This window comes from Temnothorax longispinosus, chromosome 6, assembly GCF_030848805.1.
Source record: "Temnothorax longispinosus isolate EJ_2023e chromosome 6, Tlon_JGU_v1, whole genome shotgun sequence".
In the NCBI taxonomy this organism is placed as follows: Eukaryota; Metazoa; Arthropoda; class Insecta; order Hymenoptera; family Formicidae; genus Temnothorax; species Temnothorax longispinosus.
This window is the reverse complement of record NC_092363.1, coordinates 16,688,154-16,705,421: the sequence shown is the minus strand read 5'-3', so window position 1 is coordinate 16,705,421 and position 17,268 is coordinate 16,688,154. Positions and strand designations below refer to the sequence as shown.

Sequence of the window (17,268 nt, the reverse complement as noted above, 5' to 3'; positions counted from 1 at the left end):
TCAATAGTAATCAACAAAAATTTAGCAGGTAGACTTACTGAAAGGTGAGAAATGATTAATTCTTCATTTACGCGTATATTTATTGAGATTCTCGAGTCACACACTGACCTACTAAATGTCAGAGAAAATATGTCAATATATCGTATATAGACATGATAGCAAGAGAAGTATCCACGCAGCATAGGGGATTGAACGGGACTCTCTTTTCTACAGACGTCTGCTTATACCCTCAGGCTAGTCAAAGTTCTAGACATAATCGATACTGTTTCTTTCACGTGCTCCAAGCTATCAACGGTACATCCACAATGTTTCGATCGACAATAAAGGGACTCCCTTATATTATAAGAAAAGAGAATTGTAAATCTGTCTGAATTAAATAAGAAAAGACAATGCTAATCTTGATGCCATATATGATGTGACTTGCAACCTACAGTTTTCCTGTAAGTTTTTCCGTTCACTTTGAAGCGCAATTTTTCTTATGTGTCTCTAATTTATCTACAACCTCAACAAATGTGTATTATAGTCCTGTTCCACAAAGTTCTATCAAATAACATCTTAAATTTGCCATTAACTTTTCAAAACCTCGATAGACGATACGTATCATGGAAATGATAGTCAATAAAAGAGATACTTCAAAGCAACGTCAATACAGGATTCTCTTTCAATAGTCTCTTAATATCAGTTCCGACTTTTTAGGTAGAGGGTAAAATCTCTCATCTACCTCAGTGGGGATTAATGTGAATCCATCGAGCGCATCGGAAACGTTGTTAAGTATTTCGCAGAGCGTATAGCTTTCTAATTAACATTTTTGCTCTTTTTAATAGTCATATTAATAAGCACTAAGGTTTCAGATAAAGCTCTTAAAATAGGAATTATCGCGGGTTATAATATTATATTTTCTCAGTGTTCGTACGGAGTATGGCAATCATTCAAAATTCATTATTATTCCCTAAATAAGAATAAATCATATTATTTTAAATTCCCGTAAGATAAATCACAATAAAATTACTGTATCGTTACTACTATGTGATTGACAGTTTTAATATTAGATAATTTATCAATTCTAATTTTTTTGTAATCATAGTTTTTAAATGTTAACGCTATTTACACAAACATTGACATCTTGCACATTATTGTATTAGAGAAATTAATTATATTAAACAACAATTATTTTTTGACATAATGAATGATACAAAAAATTTCAACGTTTGAATTAAGAAATTACAATATTGAGAAAGATGAAAATCAATATTTTATTTTATTAAGAAAGCTGCAATCTCTTCTCTTCGAGAGTTTTAAATCCATTACAAAAATTTAAACTTCTCTGACATTTTAAGAGATTAAACTTTTCCAGTTAAAAACCTTTTCTGTCGACATCTATATGAGTTATTCGATGTAGGTATCACAAAATGATTAATAACCGGTTGGAAGCGTATCGTACATACCAGCGTTTCCAACGGATTGTACTCATTATCTGTGGCTGTTGGTACATGCCCACAAAATCTGGCAAAATCCGTTACTATTGGTCCGTTTGTATGCTCTTGGGCATGTTCATGTTCCTAATGATAAACTTGCATATGAGCTATATCCACAGACATAACTTGGTACTTATGATGAGATACATAGGCATAGGAACATCTGCAGTTGGAGCCATTCTCAAGGTATGAATCAGGGACTTACATTTCCGTAAATAATCAACAGGATTTGTAATCAAACTAAAATCTTACAACGTCAACGATTTATTTAAGGTTTCTTTAGAAAACAAATTGAGCACATTTATTATTGAAACACGTAAAATGCGTTAATATATCTTCTAATAAACGTCACTTCTTTGCAACGCTTCATATTTCGCGAAAAATTTTTTTATTTGAAATTTAAATATGACAGATTAAAAATCGTAGTATTAAACAGTTTCTGTGCTACATTTTTGTCTCGTGTAGAGAAGAGGTATGCATGTCTGATCTTTTTTAAGGTGGGAACTTTCCTCTTCAATCGCCGATCTCTGATAAATTATCACCGGACGCTGAATGATCTTTTCGAGGAGGAGCTTGCGCGGAACGAGAAAACGCGAACGATAATGCTTTCGTTCCTGCCCACAATGTGCATTTTGGCGTACACATATTCTGCCATTATGATGGCATTAGTCTTGGCGTATTTTGTTCCTCCATATTTATTCATAATCCGCGATCTCCGTCATCTCCATTTAACTACGAATTACACCCTACCACTCAGTAGAAGATACGGGCACTTCTGGCCCGTTCCCGACAATTTTTTGTATCATTTTCATCTGCTCCTCGAGACGAGTTTAGCATCGCTCAGCAGCACAACGGCGGCCAGCGTTGATAGTGCCTTTGGCTTCTATGTCTATCAGTTTGCCTCGACGATGCACGCCATGACTTTCAGGCTCACGAATCCTTTGCCCACCGAGAAGTTTTCAGACGTTCTAAGGACGTGCGTGGAGAAGCATCAGAAGCTACTGCAATGCCGTGACACGCTGGAGCATAACTATGGGCATTTTGTCCTTTACCACGTTGTCTCCAACGCCGTGCTTCTTTGCTCACTGATATACGAGGCGATGACAGTACGTAGATACATTAATGTAAAATTTGATGTCGCAATGCTTAATCTATTGTATTATGCGTAGTTGAAATCCGCATGAGATAATAAATGTTATAATACGGTAGTACAATTGATACCGCCGTGTTACGTCAATATAATACCAGAATTTGAACGTGTCTTGATTTATTTGGAGAACATTTGCGAGTAATAAATAAAGAAATGTCATAATTTTCTCGTGACCGTGCTACTCTAATATAACTAAAAGTAAAGTAAAATATTACCTAATATTTTTTAAATAAATTAGAAACAAAAATTGCGCAGGCTTGCAAGATTTTTCCGTGTGCAATGGTATAGCATTGCTTAAATATTTTATAATGTAATATTAATTGTTAAACCTTTGGAATAGTTCTCGAGCTTTAACGTTAGGAACTTAACCGAGTTTATGACATTCGCTTTAGTAAAACTGTTTCAACCGTTTATATACACATGGTACGGCACTGTCCTCACAAATGCGGTGAGTTTTAATGATTTGCTAAGACAATTATAGTAACAATAGAATAAATAAATAAATTTGCCAGTACGTAGATGAAAATAATGAAATCCAAAATTAAGCGACCCAACTGGCTAGTTCACATATTTCGACTCACAACATTTCGACCCTAATTTGGTCCTTTTCAAGTCCTTTCCCAATATCTCACCTGAAAAAAAAAACAAATTATGGTCGAAACGTTGTGAGTCAAATATATGTGAACTGGCCAATTGGGTCGCTTAATTTTAAATTTTATTAATTACAATAACTCAAAATTAATCCTTTCCCACATATGTATATATATGTATGTATACTCTATATGTATATATATGTATGTACACTCTATACGTATTATATATATGTATGGATACTGGATACTCTATATGTTTAGAGCGAGGACTTTCGTAAAGGAATATATTTTGGCGAATGGCCTAACTCTGAACTCGATCGTCACGTGAGAACAAACATTATTCTAATGATGATGCAAAAGCCGATGACTATAAACGCATTTGTCACTCCCGTTGAGATGGTCATGTTCACTAACGTAAGTATTATAGTTAAGTTGCAATTCGCTGAGTAAATCTGTATGGAAGTTTATGACTTCCAACTGAAATTGTAGAAATTATTTAGCACTAAAAAGATATAAAGAATTAAGATTCTAACAATATTTACAATTGCGTATTTTTCGCGTATTAAACTAATATTAATCATTTTCCTTTTATTCGTAGTTCATAAATACTACAATGTCCTATTTCTTCCTGTTGCGATCTGTTGGTGATAAAAACGAATAACGATGAATGCTACGTATGTTTTGTAAATTTTGACAAAACTTGTAGAATTGTTACGTCGTTAGTAGATTATTTTAATTTAGAATGTAAAATCTTGCATTATTGACACCTTTTATCATTACGTTATTAACGTTTAATCACTATTATATCGCCCATTTGCTGCAACAATGACATAACTCAGAAAACAAAGTTTTCCAGAAAACAAGTTTGAATGTTTTGTATCATTAAAATACAATGTAATATTCTTTGTAAATGTGATTTTAATGTAAAATCTGATTGTAAGCCTCTAGCTATATATTATATATAGCTCATTTATTCAGTGTATTGAATTCTCACCATTCTATTGCAGACAATTCAATGACAATTTTTAAGTTATATCGTTGATGTAGCAAATGAGCGATAAATTTAAACAGTAACATGTTACAACTGGTTGTTGCGTTTTATCTTTATTTGTCTCAAATGACAGTAACTTTACGGAGCATCGTATCAATATAGTAATCAACAACAATTTAGCAGGTAAACTTACTGAAAGGTGAGAAATGATTAATTCTTCATTTACGCGTACATTTATTGAGATTCTCGAGTCACACACTGACCTACTAAAATGCCAGAGGAAATATGTCAATATATCGTAGACACGTTAGCAAAAGAAGTATCGAGCGTAGGTGACTGAACGGGACTCTTTTGTATAGACGTCTGCTTATATCCTCAGACCAATCAAAGTTCTAAGTGTAATCGATACTGTTTCGTTCACGTGCTCCAAGCTATCAACGGCACACCGACAATGCTTCGATCGATGCGGGGGCTTTCTTACCTTATCTCATAAGTAAAGAGAATCGTAAAACTGTCTGTCTCAATTGAGTAAAAAAGGACAGCGCTAATCCTGATGCCATATATCCTATGTGACTCACAATCTACAGCTTCCCGTAAGTTTTAGTGCTCTCTTTGAAGTGCAATTTTTCTTATATGTCTAATTTATCTAGAACCAATTTTTATTATAGCCCAGTTCGACAAAGCTCTACCAAATGACATCTTAAATTCGCCATTAAATTTTCAAAGCCTCGATAGACGATACGTATCATGGAAATGATAGTCAATAAAAGAGATACTTCAAAGCATCGCCAGTATGGATTCTCTTTCAATAATCTCTCAACATCAGTTCCAATTTTTAAGGCAGAATGTAAAATATCTCTCTCTCTACCTCGGCGCAGTTGAATGTAAATCTATCGTATCAAACGCATCCGAGACGTTGGTAGGTACTTCAGTCTTAGGTGCACAGTCTTCTAACAAAAATATTTTCACTTTTTAATGTTCATCTTAATAAGAGGTAAGATTTCGGACAGAACTCGTAAAAGTTGTAACAGTAATAATCGGTATACAAAATTTATTTTCTCGCAACAGTGAAGTATGAATAGTCATATGGTTCATTGCAGTTCTTGAAAATTTTTTTAAAAACGGTTGAGACACTATTTTAAATTCCCGTAAGATAAAAATCATAATAAAATTATTATAATATTGGTATGTGACTGATAGTCTTGAGATTGGATAATTTATCGATTATAGTTTTTATTTTAATCATGGCTTTAAATGTTAACATTATTTACTGACTGACTAAGCCATCGACATCTTGCATTATTATACTAAAGAAATTAGTTTGTAAATAATTATTATCATTTTATCATCATTAATGTTAAAAAAAACTTTAGCTTTTAAATTAAGAAATTAAAGAAAATATTGGAAAAGATAAAAATCAGTGACATGTTGTCTCATTAAGAAAGTTCTTCTCTTCGACAGTTCTAAATTCACTAATTTAATAACAAAATCTAAATTCTTGCCGTGCACTTAAAAAAATTAAACTTTTCCACTTTCCAGTTCAAAAGATTTTCCGTCTACGTCTCTCATTGAGTTATTCGATGTGGATATAATAAAATGATTGATAAAGAGTTACGAGCGTATCGTACGTATCAGCGTTTCCTTCGGATTTTGCTCACTATGTGTGGCTGTTGGTATATGCCTACAAAGTCTGGCAAGTGTATGAACTTCTGGGTAGTTGGAGTGCTCTTGGTGATAATCCCTTATGCGACTGTGAGCTTGAATATGTGCTATATCTACAGACATAATTTGGCAATTATGATGAAATGCGTTGGATTAGCAATATCTTCATTGAGCACCATTCTCAAGGTACAAATCACAAAGATCTTGCATTTTATTAAGGAGAGCAAGATCAGAATAATATTTTATGTAAATATATTAATATTTGACAATAAGAAACACATTAATACATTGATATATTAATAAATAAATGAACTGCATTACGTGCTTCAATTATTTCTAAAGATAAATTCTTCTCTACATATGTATTTTAATAAAGCTGTACTCCGATAATCACTAGCAGTACTGAAAATCTATTGTTTATTATACGTCACGTATATTATAGATTTTCAGTACTGGGAGTGAATATCGAAAAGCAGCCTGTATGTATATTGACATTCGTTAAAAGATCAACCGGATATGTCGTCAAACTAAAGATTCGCAACAAAAACGATTTAAACAAGATTCCTTAATAAATAAATTGAGGAAATATATTTAGTGCACTTGTATATCGGTTGATCTCGTACTAACCGTTACTTTTTTACATCTTTCATGAAGAAAAAAATTCTGAAGTATATCTTTATTACACCAATAATTAATTAACAATTAAGACTTTATTTTTAATCGACTGCAATTGGCTATCGTCATGACAAATTGACGATATTATTTATCGCAATAAATTAAATTATGATGCTTACATATAAGCTTGAAAATTTAGAAAGACCAAAACCCATGCCCCATGGTCGAAATGTCTCGACAATTAATTTGACCAAAACTAATAATCGACTTGTCGTGACGATAGCTAACTGCAGTCAATTAAAAATAAAGTCTTAGTTGAAAAAAATTCTTTATCTGAAATACATATATAACAGATTTAAAATCGTGATATTAAACGTGCCACGTCACACTCTGTGCAACTTTTTCGTCCCGAGTAAAGAAAAAAAAATGCGTTTCTAATTTTCTTTAAGATTGGAACGTTCCTGCACAATCGAGCGTCTCTGATAAATTATCACCGGACGCTAAATGATCTTTTCGAGGAGGAACTTCTACGGAACGAAAAAATCCGGACAATAATACTTTCGTCCCTGCCCACAATATACACCCTAGCATACACATATTCTGCCTTTGTGATAGCAATGATGTTCACATTTTCTATGCCTGCTTATTTATCCATAATCGTCGGTCTTTGTCGTTCCCAGTCAACTACGAATTACAGCCTACCATTCACTAGGGGATACGGATACTTTTGGACCGTTCCGCACAACTATTTGTACCATTTTCATCTGCTCTTCGAGACGGGCAACATATCGATCATCGGCATCGTGGCATGCGGCTTGGAGAGCGCTTTTGGCTTTTATATCTATCAGTTCGCTTCAATAATGCACGCCATGACCTTTAGGCTCACAAATCCTTTGCCCACCGAAAGCTTCTCAGATGTCCTAAAGATATGCGTGGCAAAGCATCAGAAACTACTGCCATGCCGCCATACGTTGGAGCACATCTACGGACCCATTGTCTTTTGGCACATTGTCACCAACGCCGTGCTTCTTTGCGCATTGATATACGATGCGATGTCAGTACGTGGATACATTCATTACGCGTGTAATATTTTTTTAAACATGTCCAATATTATTACATGGCGCAAATGTTTCATGATATAATACTAATTGTTAAACATTTGCAACAGATTACGGACTTTAATATTTTCAACATAGGCGCATTTGTGACTTACGCTGCAATAAAATTTCTCCAAACGTTTACGTATGCATGGTATGGCACACTCCTCACAAATGCGGTAAGTTTTAATAATTTACCAAAACAATTATAATAACTCAAAATAATTTCCTATATATGCATATACTATATTAACTATATCTATATGTTTAGAGCGAGGACTTTCGTAAAGGAATATATTTTAGCGAATGGCCTAATTCTGATCTGGATCATCACGTGAGAACAAATATCATTATAATGATGATGCAAAAACCAATGACGATAAACGCAGTTTTCTCTCTCGTTGACATGAACATGTTCACTAATGTAAGTATTGAAATTCTAATCGACTGAGTAAATCTTTGTGAAACCTTATGATTTTCGACGGAATTGTTTCAAACTTTGTAGAGCCATCGCTTTAAAATTATATTTATATCTCATTTTTACGAAAACTGAAGATTCAAAACTTAAGAGACTGAGAACGCACAAAATGTGATTACGATATATTATCTTGAGTAAATAAATTAAAATATTTTGCACTAATTCTATTTTTTTAATTACTTTAAATTAAACCTATATTATAGAACTTAAACAAAACATATAAAAATACATATAATTAAACAATTAAGAGATTTTAATTACTGTTCCGAATATGTCAATCAAAAACTTCTCTTTATCATTGAAGTGATTTCTTTGAATTATTTTCGACTTCATTTCTTACAGAGTTTGGAAAAGTCTCTACATCAATTAATAACATTTACTATTATGTACTTTCCACATATTAAACTGATTTTAATCGTTTTATTTTTATTTGTAGTTCGTTAATACTACAGTGTCCTATTTCTTCCTGTTGCAATCTATCAGTGATAAAGGCAAATAATGATGAATGCTACATATGTTTTGTAAACTTTGGCAAAACTTGTAAAATTGTTACGTCATTAATAAATTATTTTAATTTAGAAAGTAAAAATTTGTATTATTGACACCATTTATTATTACGTTATTAATGCTTAATAAATGCGTAAACTATTATATATTATAACAATAACATACCATATTATCACTGATTATTGCGTTTTATCTTTATTTATCTCAAATGACAGTAACTTTACGTGGTATCATATCAATAGTAATCAACAAAAATTTAGCAGGTAAACTTACTGAAAGGTGAGAAACGATTTCATTTACGCGTATGTTTATTGAGATTCTCGAGTCACACACTGGCCTACTAAATGTCAGAGGAAATATGTCAATATATCGTAGACACGCTAGCAAAAGAAGTATCGAGCGTAGGTGACTGAACGGGACTCTTTTGTATAGACGTCTGCTTATATCCTCAGACCAATCAAAGTTCTAAGTGTAATCGATACTGTTTCGTTCACGTGCTCCAAGCTATCAACGGCACACCGACAATGCTTCGATCGATACAGAGGCTTTCTTACCATATCTCATAAGTAAAGAGAATCGTAAAACTGTCTGTCTCAATTGAGTAAAAATGGACAGCGGTAATCTTGATGCCATATCCTATGTGACTCACAATCTACAGCTTCCCGTAAGTTTTAGTGCTCTCTTTGAAGTGCAATTTTTCTTATATGTCTAATTTATCTAGAACCAATTTTTATTATAGCCCAGTTCGACAAAGCTCTACCAAATGACATCTTAAATTCGCCATTAACTTTTCAAAGCCTCAATAGACGATATGTATCATGGAAATGATAGTCAGTAAAAAAGATACTTCAAAGCATCGCCAGTATAGATTCTCTTTCAATAATCTCTCAACATCAGTTCCAATTTTTAAGGCAGAATGTAAAATATCTCTCTCTCTACCTCGGCGCAGTTGAATGTAAATCTATCGTATCAAACGCATCCGAAACGTTGGTAGGTAAGTACTTCAGAGTGCACAGTCTTCTAACAAAAATATTTTCACATTTTAATGTTCATCTTAGTAAGAGTTAAGATTTTGGACAGAACTCGAAAAAGTTGTAACAGTAATAATCGGGATACAAAATTTATTTTCTCGCAACAGTGAAGTATAAATAGTCATATGGTTCATTGCAGTTCTTGAAAATTTTTCTGAAGACGGTTAAGACACACTATTTTAAATTCCCGTAAGATAAAAATCATAATAAAATTATTATAATATTGGTATGCGACTGATAGTCTTGAGATAGGACAACTTATCGATTGTACTTTTTATTTTAATCACGGTTTTAAATGTTAACATTATTTACTGACTGACTCTAAGCCATTGACATCTCGCATTATTATACTAAAGAAATTAATTTGTAAATAATTATTATCATTTTATCATCATTAATGTTAAAAAAAACTTCAGCTTTTAAATTAAGAAATTATAGAAAATATTGGAAAAAATAAAAATCAGTGACATGTCTCATTAAGAAAGTTCTTCTCTTCGACAGTTCTAAATTCACTAATCTAATAACAAAATCTAAATTCTTGCCGTGCACTTGAAAAAATTAAACTTTTCCAGTTCAAAAAAATTTCCGTCGACGTCTCTCATTGAGTTATTCGATGTGGATATAATATAATGATTGATAAAGAGTTGCGAGCATATCGTACGTATCAGCGTTTCCTTCGGATTTTGCTCACTATGTGTGGCTGTTGGTATATGCCCACAAAATCTGGCAAGTGTATGAACTTCTGGGTAGTTGGCGTGCTCTTGGTGATAATCCCATATGCGACTGTGAGCTTGAATTTGTGCTATATCACCAGACATAATTTGGCAATTATGATGAAATGTGTTGGCATAGCAATATCTTCATTTAGCGCCATTCTCAAGGTACGAGTCAAAAAAATCTTGCATTTTATTGAGTAAAAGAGCAAAATCAGAATAATATTTTATATAGGTATATTATTATTTTATAATAAGAAACATATTAATACATTGATATATTAATAAATAAATGGACTGCATTACGTGCTTCAATTATTTCTAAAGATAAATTCTTCTCTACATGTATTTTAATAGAGCTGCACTCCGATAATCACTGGCAGTACTGAAAATCTATTGTTTATTATACGTCACGTATATTATAGATTTTCAGTACTGGGAGTGAATATCGAAAAGCAGCCTGTATGTATATTGACATTCGTTCCATTCGTTAAAAGATTAACCAGATATGTCGTCGACCTAAAAATTCGCAACGGAAACGATTTATATAAGAATCCTTGGTAAATAAATTGGAGAAATATATTTAGTGCACTTATATATCGGTTGATATCGTACTAACCGTTACTACTTTTTACATCTTTCATGAAGAAAAAAATTCTTACGTATATCCTTATTACACCAATAATTAATTAACAATTAAGACTTTATTTTTAATCGACTGCAATTGGCTATCGTCATGAAAAATCGACGATATTATTCATCGCAATAAATTAAAATATGATGCTTACATATAAGCTTGAAAATTTAGAAAGACCAAAACCTATGCCCCATGGTCGAAATGTCTTGACAATTAATTTGACCAAAACTAATGGTCGACTTGTCATGACGATAGCCAATTGCAGTCAATTAAAAACAAAGTCTTAATTGCAAAAAATTATTTATTGAAATACAAATATAACAGATTTAAAATCGTGGTATCAAACGTGCCACGTCACACTCTGTGCAACTTCTTCGTCCCGCGTGGAAAATAAAAATATGCGTTTCTGGTTTTCTTTAAGATTGGAACGTTCCTGCACAATCGAGCGTCTCTGATAAATTATCACCGGACGCTAAATGATCTTTTCGAGGAGGAACTTCTACGGAACGAAAAAATCCGGACAATAATACTTTCGTCCCTGCCCACAGTATACACCCTGGCATATACATATTCTGCCATTTTGATAGCAATGATGTTGGCATTTTCTATGCCTGCTTATTTATCCATAATCGTCGGTCTTTGTCGTTCCCAGTCAACTACGAATTACAGCCTACCAATCACTAGGGGACACGGATACTTCTGGACCGTTCCGCGCAATTATCTGTATCATTTTCATCTGCTCTTCGAGACAGGCGGACTGTCGATCAACAGCATCACGGCTTGCGGCATTGACAGCATTTTTGGCTTCTATGTCTACCAGTTTGCCTCGACGATGCGCGCCATGACCTTCAGGCTCACGAATCCTCTACCCACTGAGAAATTTTCAGACGTTCTAAGATCGTGCATGGCAAAGCATCAGAGACTACTGCCATGTCGCGATATGTTGGAGCATATCTACGGACCCATTGTCTTTTGGCACATTGTCACCAACGCCGTGCTCCTTTGCGCATTAATATACGAGGCGATGTCAGTACGTGGATACATTAATGCAAAATTTGATGTTCGATGTCGCTTATGCGTGGTTGCAATCGGCCATGAAATGATAAATGTTATGGTAGTACAATTGGTACCGTTGCGTCGAGTTGCGCTAATGTAACGTAAGAATAAATTTGAACGTGTTTCGATTCTGCATTTGGAGAACATTTGCGAATATTAAATGAAAGAAGATCATAATTACTTCGCGAAGCCTAATATAACTTCAGTAGAGTAAAATAATATAATAATTTTTAAGATATTTTTAATCTAATAATTTTTGTTCTTCTAAGAAATAAAAAAGATTACGCTGCGCGTGCAAAACTTTTTACACATGTCCAATGTTATTATGTTGCGCAAGTGTTTCATGATATAATACTAATTGTTAAACATTTGCAACAGTTTTCGGACTTTAATATTTTCAACATAGGCGTATCTGTGACTTACGCTACAATAAAATTGCTTCAAACGTTTACGTATGCATGGTATGGCACACTCCTCACAAACGCGGTAAGTTTTAATAATTTACCAAAACAATTATAATAACTCAAAATAATTTCCTATATATACTATATTAACTATATCTATATGTTTAGAGCGAGGACTTTCGTAAAGGAATATATTTTGGCGAATGGCCTAATTCTGATCTGGATCATCACGTGAGAACAAATATCATTTTAATGATGATGCAAAAACCAATGACGATAAACGCATTTTTCTCTCTCGTCGACATGAACATGTTCACCAATGTAAGTATTGAAATCCTAATCGATTGAGTAAATCTTTGTGGAACCTTATCATTTCGACGGAATTATTTCGAGCTTTATAACGCCATCGCTTTAAAGTTTAATTATATTTATACTTCATTTTTACGAACCTTAAGATTCAAAACTTGAGAGACTGAGAACGCACAAAATGTGATTACGAAACTCTTGAGCAAATAAATTAAAATATTTTGCATTGATTCTGTTATTTTTCCAACTGCTTTAAACCTATTGTAGAATATATACAAGACAAATAAAGATATATAAAAAATTAAGAGATTTTAATTACTGTTCCGAATATGTCAATTAAAAACTTCTCTTTATCATTGATGTTAATTTCTTAGAAGTTCTATCGACTTTATTTTTTACAGAGTGTGGAAACGTCTCTACATCGATTAATAATATTTACAAATATGTACTTTTCGCATATTAAACTAATTTTAATCGTTTCGCTTTTGTTTGTAGTTCGTTAATACTACAGGGTCCTATTTCTTCCTGTTGCAATCTATCAGTGATAAAGGCAAATAATGATGGATGCTACGTATGTTTTGTACGATAAACTTGTAAAATTATTACGCTATTAACAAATTATTATAATTAAGAAAGTGCAATCAATTCATTGCTAATATTATTAACAGCTCTTATTATCACACTATTAACGCTCAATTTATATTGAAACAATAACATATTATAACTTCACTGGTTATTGCATTTCACCTCGTATTTATCTCAAATGACAGTCACTATGCGAGATGGTACTCAGCGGAAGTTTAGCAGGTAAACTTTTAGAAACGTATGGAGCGACCCGAATTCTTCACGAACGCGTGTGTTTGATATGGTCCTCAAGTCGCGCACTAACCTACCAGAAACGTACAAGGAAAATATGTCGATATACCGTAGACATGCAAGCGAGAGAAGTATCGAACGTAGGTGACTGAACGGGACCCCCCAGACGTCTACTTATACCCCTCAGGCTATCAAAGTATAAACACCGCTGACGTGCTTATAGCTATCAATGTTTCGACGGACAAAACAGACAGTTCTTTATGTCACAAGTAAAGAGAATCATAAATCTGCCTGCCTCAATTAAGTAAAAAAAATATACCGCTAATCTAGATGCTACATCAAATGTGACTCGCAACTTATAATTCCCCGAAAAATTTTACCGTTCTCTTTGAAATGCAATTTCTCTTATGTCTCTAATTTACCTACAGCCACAACAAACTTGTATTATAGCCCATTTCGACCAAACCATTAAATGACATTTTAAATTATCTATTAACTTTCCAAAGCCTCGATAGACGACACGTATCATGCAAATAGCCACAAAAAGAGATACTTCAAAGCAAGGCCAATACAAATTGCTGTCTTACAATATCGGTTCCAAATTTTGGGGTGGAAGGTAAAATCTCAGTATCAAGGTAAAGTCTCTACCTCTGCAGTTGAATGTAAATCCGTATTGAACACATCGAAAACGTTGGTAGGTTTTTCATAGTGCAAAGTCTTCTAACAAAGATTATATTCATATTTTTCTCTGTTTAATAGTCACCTTAATAGGAGTTAAGATTTTGGATAAAACTCGTAAAAGTGGTAGAAGTAATTATCGGTATAAAATATTTATTTTCTCACAGTGGAGTATGTAAATCATATGGAGCATGATTGCAATCCTTGAAGAAAATGATTATAATATTAGTATGTGACTGATAGTCTTAGGACTGGATAACTTATTGATTATCGTTTTTATTTTAATCACGGTTTTAAATGTTAACATTAGTTACTGGTTGACTCTAGGCCATTGACACCTTGCATTATTAAATTAAATAAATTAGTTTGTAAATAAATATTATAATTTTGTCACCATTAATGTTATAAAAAACTTCAGCTTTTGAATTCAGAAGTTATGGAAAATATTGGAAAAGATAAAAATCAGTGACATGTTGTCTCATTCAGAAAGTTGCAATTCCTCCTCTTCGACAGTTTTAAATCCACTAATCTAAAAACAAAATCCAAACTAGCCGTGTACTTTGAAAAATTAAATTTTTCCAGTTCAGAAGACGTCTCTCTTTGAGGTATTCGATGTTATAAGATGATTGATAAAGAGTTGCAAACGTATCGCGCGTATCAGCGTTACCTTCGAACTCTGCTCACTATCTGTGGCTGTTGGTATATGCCCACAAAATCCGGCAAGTGCATGCATTTCTGGGGAATTGGTGTGCTCTTGGTGATAATCTCTTATGCGATTCTGAATTTGCATATGTGCTATATCCACAGACATAATTTGACAATTATGATGAAATGTGTCGGCGTAACAATAACTTCATTTAGCGCCATTCTCAAGGTACGAACCAGGAGGATCTTGCATTTTATTAAGTAGAAAAGCAAGATCAGAATAATATTTTACACGTTTTATGAATATTAATATTTTACAATAAGAAATATATTAGTATACTGATATATATGGATATGTCGTCGAACTAAAGCGAACTTAACAACTTAAACTTCACAACAAAAATAATATACGATTTATACAAGATATTTTTTAGTAAATAAGTTGAAAAAATATATTTAATGCGATATCAAATCGACAGATTAAAAGTTGTAGTATCAAACGTGCCACGTCTGTCTCTGTGCAACTTCTTTGTCTCGCGTGATAAAAAAAATATGTTTCTGGTATTCTTTAAGATTGGAACTTTCCTACACAATCGGGAGTCTCTGATAAATTATCACCGGACGCTAAATGATATTTTCGAGGAGGAACTTCTACGGGATGAGAAAATCCGAACGATAATGTTTTCATCCCTGCCCACAATATACACCCTGACATACACATATTCTGCCATTGTGATAACAGTGTTGTTGGCGTATTTTATACCTCCTTATTTAGCCATAATCCATGGCCTCTGTCTTTCCCAATCAACTACGAAATACAGCCTACCAATCACTAAAGGATACGGATACTTCTGGACCGTTCCGCACAACTATTTGTATCATTTTCATCTGCTTTTCGAGACGGGCGGAGTGTCAATCAACAGCATCACAGCTTGCGGCATTGATAGCATCTTTGGCTTCTATGTCTACCAGTTCGCTTCAATAATGCACGCCATGACCTTTAGGCTCACGAATTCTTTGCCCACCGAGAGCTTCTCAGACGTCCTAAAGTTATGCGTGGCAAAGCATCAGAAACTACTGCCATGCCGCCATACGTTGGAGCACATCTACGGACCCATTGTCTTTTGGCACATTGTCACCAACGCCGTGCTTCTTTGCGCATTGATATACGATGCGATGTCAGTACGTGGATACATGCATTACGCGTGTAATATTATTTACACATGTTCAATATTATTACATGGCGCAAATGTTTCATGATATAATACTAATTGTTAAACATTTGCAACAGTTTTCGGACTTTAATATTTTCAACATAGGCGTATCTGTGACTTACGCTACAATAAAATTACTCCAAACGTTTACGTATGCATGGTATGGAACACTCCTCACAAATGCGGTAAGTTTTAATGATTTACTAAAACAATTATAATAACTCAAAATAATTTCTCATATATGTATATACTAACTAACTATATCTATATGTTTAGAGCGAAGACTTTCGTAAAGGAATATATTTTGGCGAGTGGCCTAATTCTAATCTGGATCATCATGTGAGAACGAACGTCATTCTAATGATGATGCAAAAACCAATGACGATAAACGCATTTTTCTCTCTCGTTGACATGAACATGTTCACCAATGTAAGTATTGAAATCCTAATCAATTGAGTAAATCTTTGTAGAACCTTATGATGTCGACGGAATTATTTCGAGCTTTATAGCGCTATCGCTTTAAAGTTATATTTATATTTCATTTTTACGAAAACCGAAGATTCAAAACTTGAGACTGAGTACGCACAAAATGTGATTACGACACTCTTGAACAAATAAATTAAAATATTTTGCATTGATTCTATTATTTTTCTAATTTCTCTAAACCTTGTAGAATATATATAAAATAAATAAAGATAAAAGATGAAGATAAACAATTAAGAAATTTTACAATTACTTACTGTTTGGAAAAGTCTCTACATCAATTAATAACATTTACTTTATGTACTTTTCACATATTAAACTAATTTTAATCGTTTTATTTTTATTTGTAGTTCGTTAATACTACAGTGTCCTATTTCTTCCTGTTGCAATCTATCAGTGATAAAGGCAAATAATGATGGATGCTACGTATGTTTTGTATGGCAAACTTGTAAAATTATTACGCTGTTAACAAATTATTATAATTAAGAAAATACAATCAATTCATTGCTAATATTATTAACAGCTCTTATTATTCCAGTATTAACGCTCAATTTATATTAAAATAATAACATATTATAACTTCACTATAGTTGTTGTATTTCACCTTGTATTTATCTCAAATGACAGTCACTACTCGAGATGGTACTAAGCAGAAGTTTAGCAGGTAAACTTTTAGAAATGCATGAAGCAACCCGAATTCTTCACCAACGCGTGTGT

At 33.2% G+C, this 17,268-nt stretch overlaps 5 protein-coding genes across 20 annotated transcripts in view; 4 read left to right on the top strand and 1 right to left on the bottom strand.

Annotated features, from left to right (window-relative positions):
* LOC139815215 (putative E3 ubiquitin-protein ligase UBR7) overlaps positions 1-17,268 on the bottom strand; it is a 46,227-nt gene that overhangs the window by 18,871 nt on the left and 10,088 nt on the right. The window lies entirely within an intron of this gene.
* LOC139815213 (uncharacterized) lies at positions 48-4,633 on the top strand. Of its 9 annotated transcripts, none has more exons than XM_071781972.1 (8): positions 49-766; positions 1,400-1,661; positions 1,973-2,581; positions 2,966-3,073; positions 3,480-3,632; positions 3,817-3,892; positions 4,393-4,408; positions 4,589-4,633. In XM_071781972.1, exons 2-6 carry the CDS (start codon positions 1,410-1,412, stop codon positions 3,877-3,879), a joined length of 1,185 nt encoding a protein of 394 aa, XP_071638073.1. In that variant the 5' UTR covers positions 49-766; positions 1,400-1,409; the 3' UTR covers positions 3,880-3,892; positions 4,393-4,408; positions 4,589-4,633. The 9 variants fall into 9 exon arrangements, 8 of the variants coding, with proteins under 8 accessions (XP_071638075.1, XP_071638073.1, XP_071638074.1 ...); XM_071781973.1 differs by having other exon boundaries at positions 4,569-4,633; XM_071781968.1 differs by having other exon boundaries at positions 4,512-4,633.
* Positions 4,424-8,682, top strand: LOC139815206 (odorant receptor 82a-like). Of its 4 annotated transcripts, none has more exons than XM_071781946.1 (7): positions 4,424-4,802; positions 4,878-5,128; positions 5,749-6,057; positions 6,936-7,544; positions 7,655-7,762; positions 7,855-8,007; positions 8,404-8,554. In XM_071781946.1, exons 3-7 carry the CDS (start codon positions 5,806-5,808, stop codon positions 8,503-8,505), a joined length of 1,224 nt encoding a protein of 407 aa, XP_071638047.1. In that variant the 5' UTR covers positions 4,424-4,802; positions 4,878-5,128; positions 5,749-5,805; the 3' UTR covers positions 8,506-8,554. The 4 variants fall into 4 exon arrangements, with proteins under 4 accessions (XP_071638047.1, XP_071638050.1, XP_071638049.1 ...); XM_071781949.1 differs by lacking the exon at positions 8,404-8,554 and adding an exon at positions 8,089-8,325; XM_071781948.1 differs by having other exon boundaries at positions 4,499-4,802; positions 8,498-8,682.
* LOC139815207 (odorant receptor 49a-like) lies at positions 8,917-13,581 on the top strand. 3 transcript variants are annotated; one of them, XM_071781952.1, is made up of 7 exons: positions 8,917-9,232; positions 9,308-9,558; positions 10,172-10,480; positions 11,371-11,979; positions 12,384-12,491; positions 12,578-12,730; positions 13,117-13,581. In XM_071781952.1, exons 3-7 carry the CDS (start codon positions 10,229-10,231, stop codon positions 13,216-13,218), a joined length of 1,224 nt encoding a protein of 407 aa, XP_071638053.1. In that variant the 5' UTR covers positions 8,917-9,232; positions 9,308-9,558; positions 10,172-10,228; the 3' UTR covers positions 13,219-13,581. The 3 variants fall into 3 exon arrangements, with proteins under 3 accessions (XP_071638053.1, XP_071638052.1, XP_071638054.1); XM_071781951.1 differs by having other exon boundaries at positions 9,308-9,562; XM_071781953.1 differs by having other exon boundaries at positions 9,308-9,562; positions 13,211-13,547.
* LOC139815211 (uncharacterized) lies at positions 13,683-17,067 on the top strand. Of its 2 annotated transcripts, none has more exons than XM_071781963.1 (6): positions 13,683-14,166; positions 14,792-15,083; positions 15,428-16,036; positions 16,146-16,253; positions 16,345-16,497; positions 16,902-17,067. In XM_071781963.1, exons 2-6 carry the CDS (start codon positions 14,832-14,834, stop codon positions 16,962-16,964), a joined length of 1,185 nt encoding a protein of 394 aa, XP_071638064.1. In that variant the 5' UTR covers positions 13,683-14,166; positions 14,792-14,831; the 3' UTR covers positions 16,965-17,067. The 2 variants fall into 2 exon arrangements, with proteins under 2 accessions (XP_071638064.1, XP_071638063.1); XM_071781962.1 differs by having other exon boundaries at positions 13,683-14,225.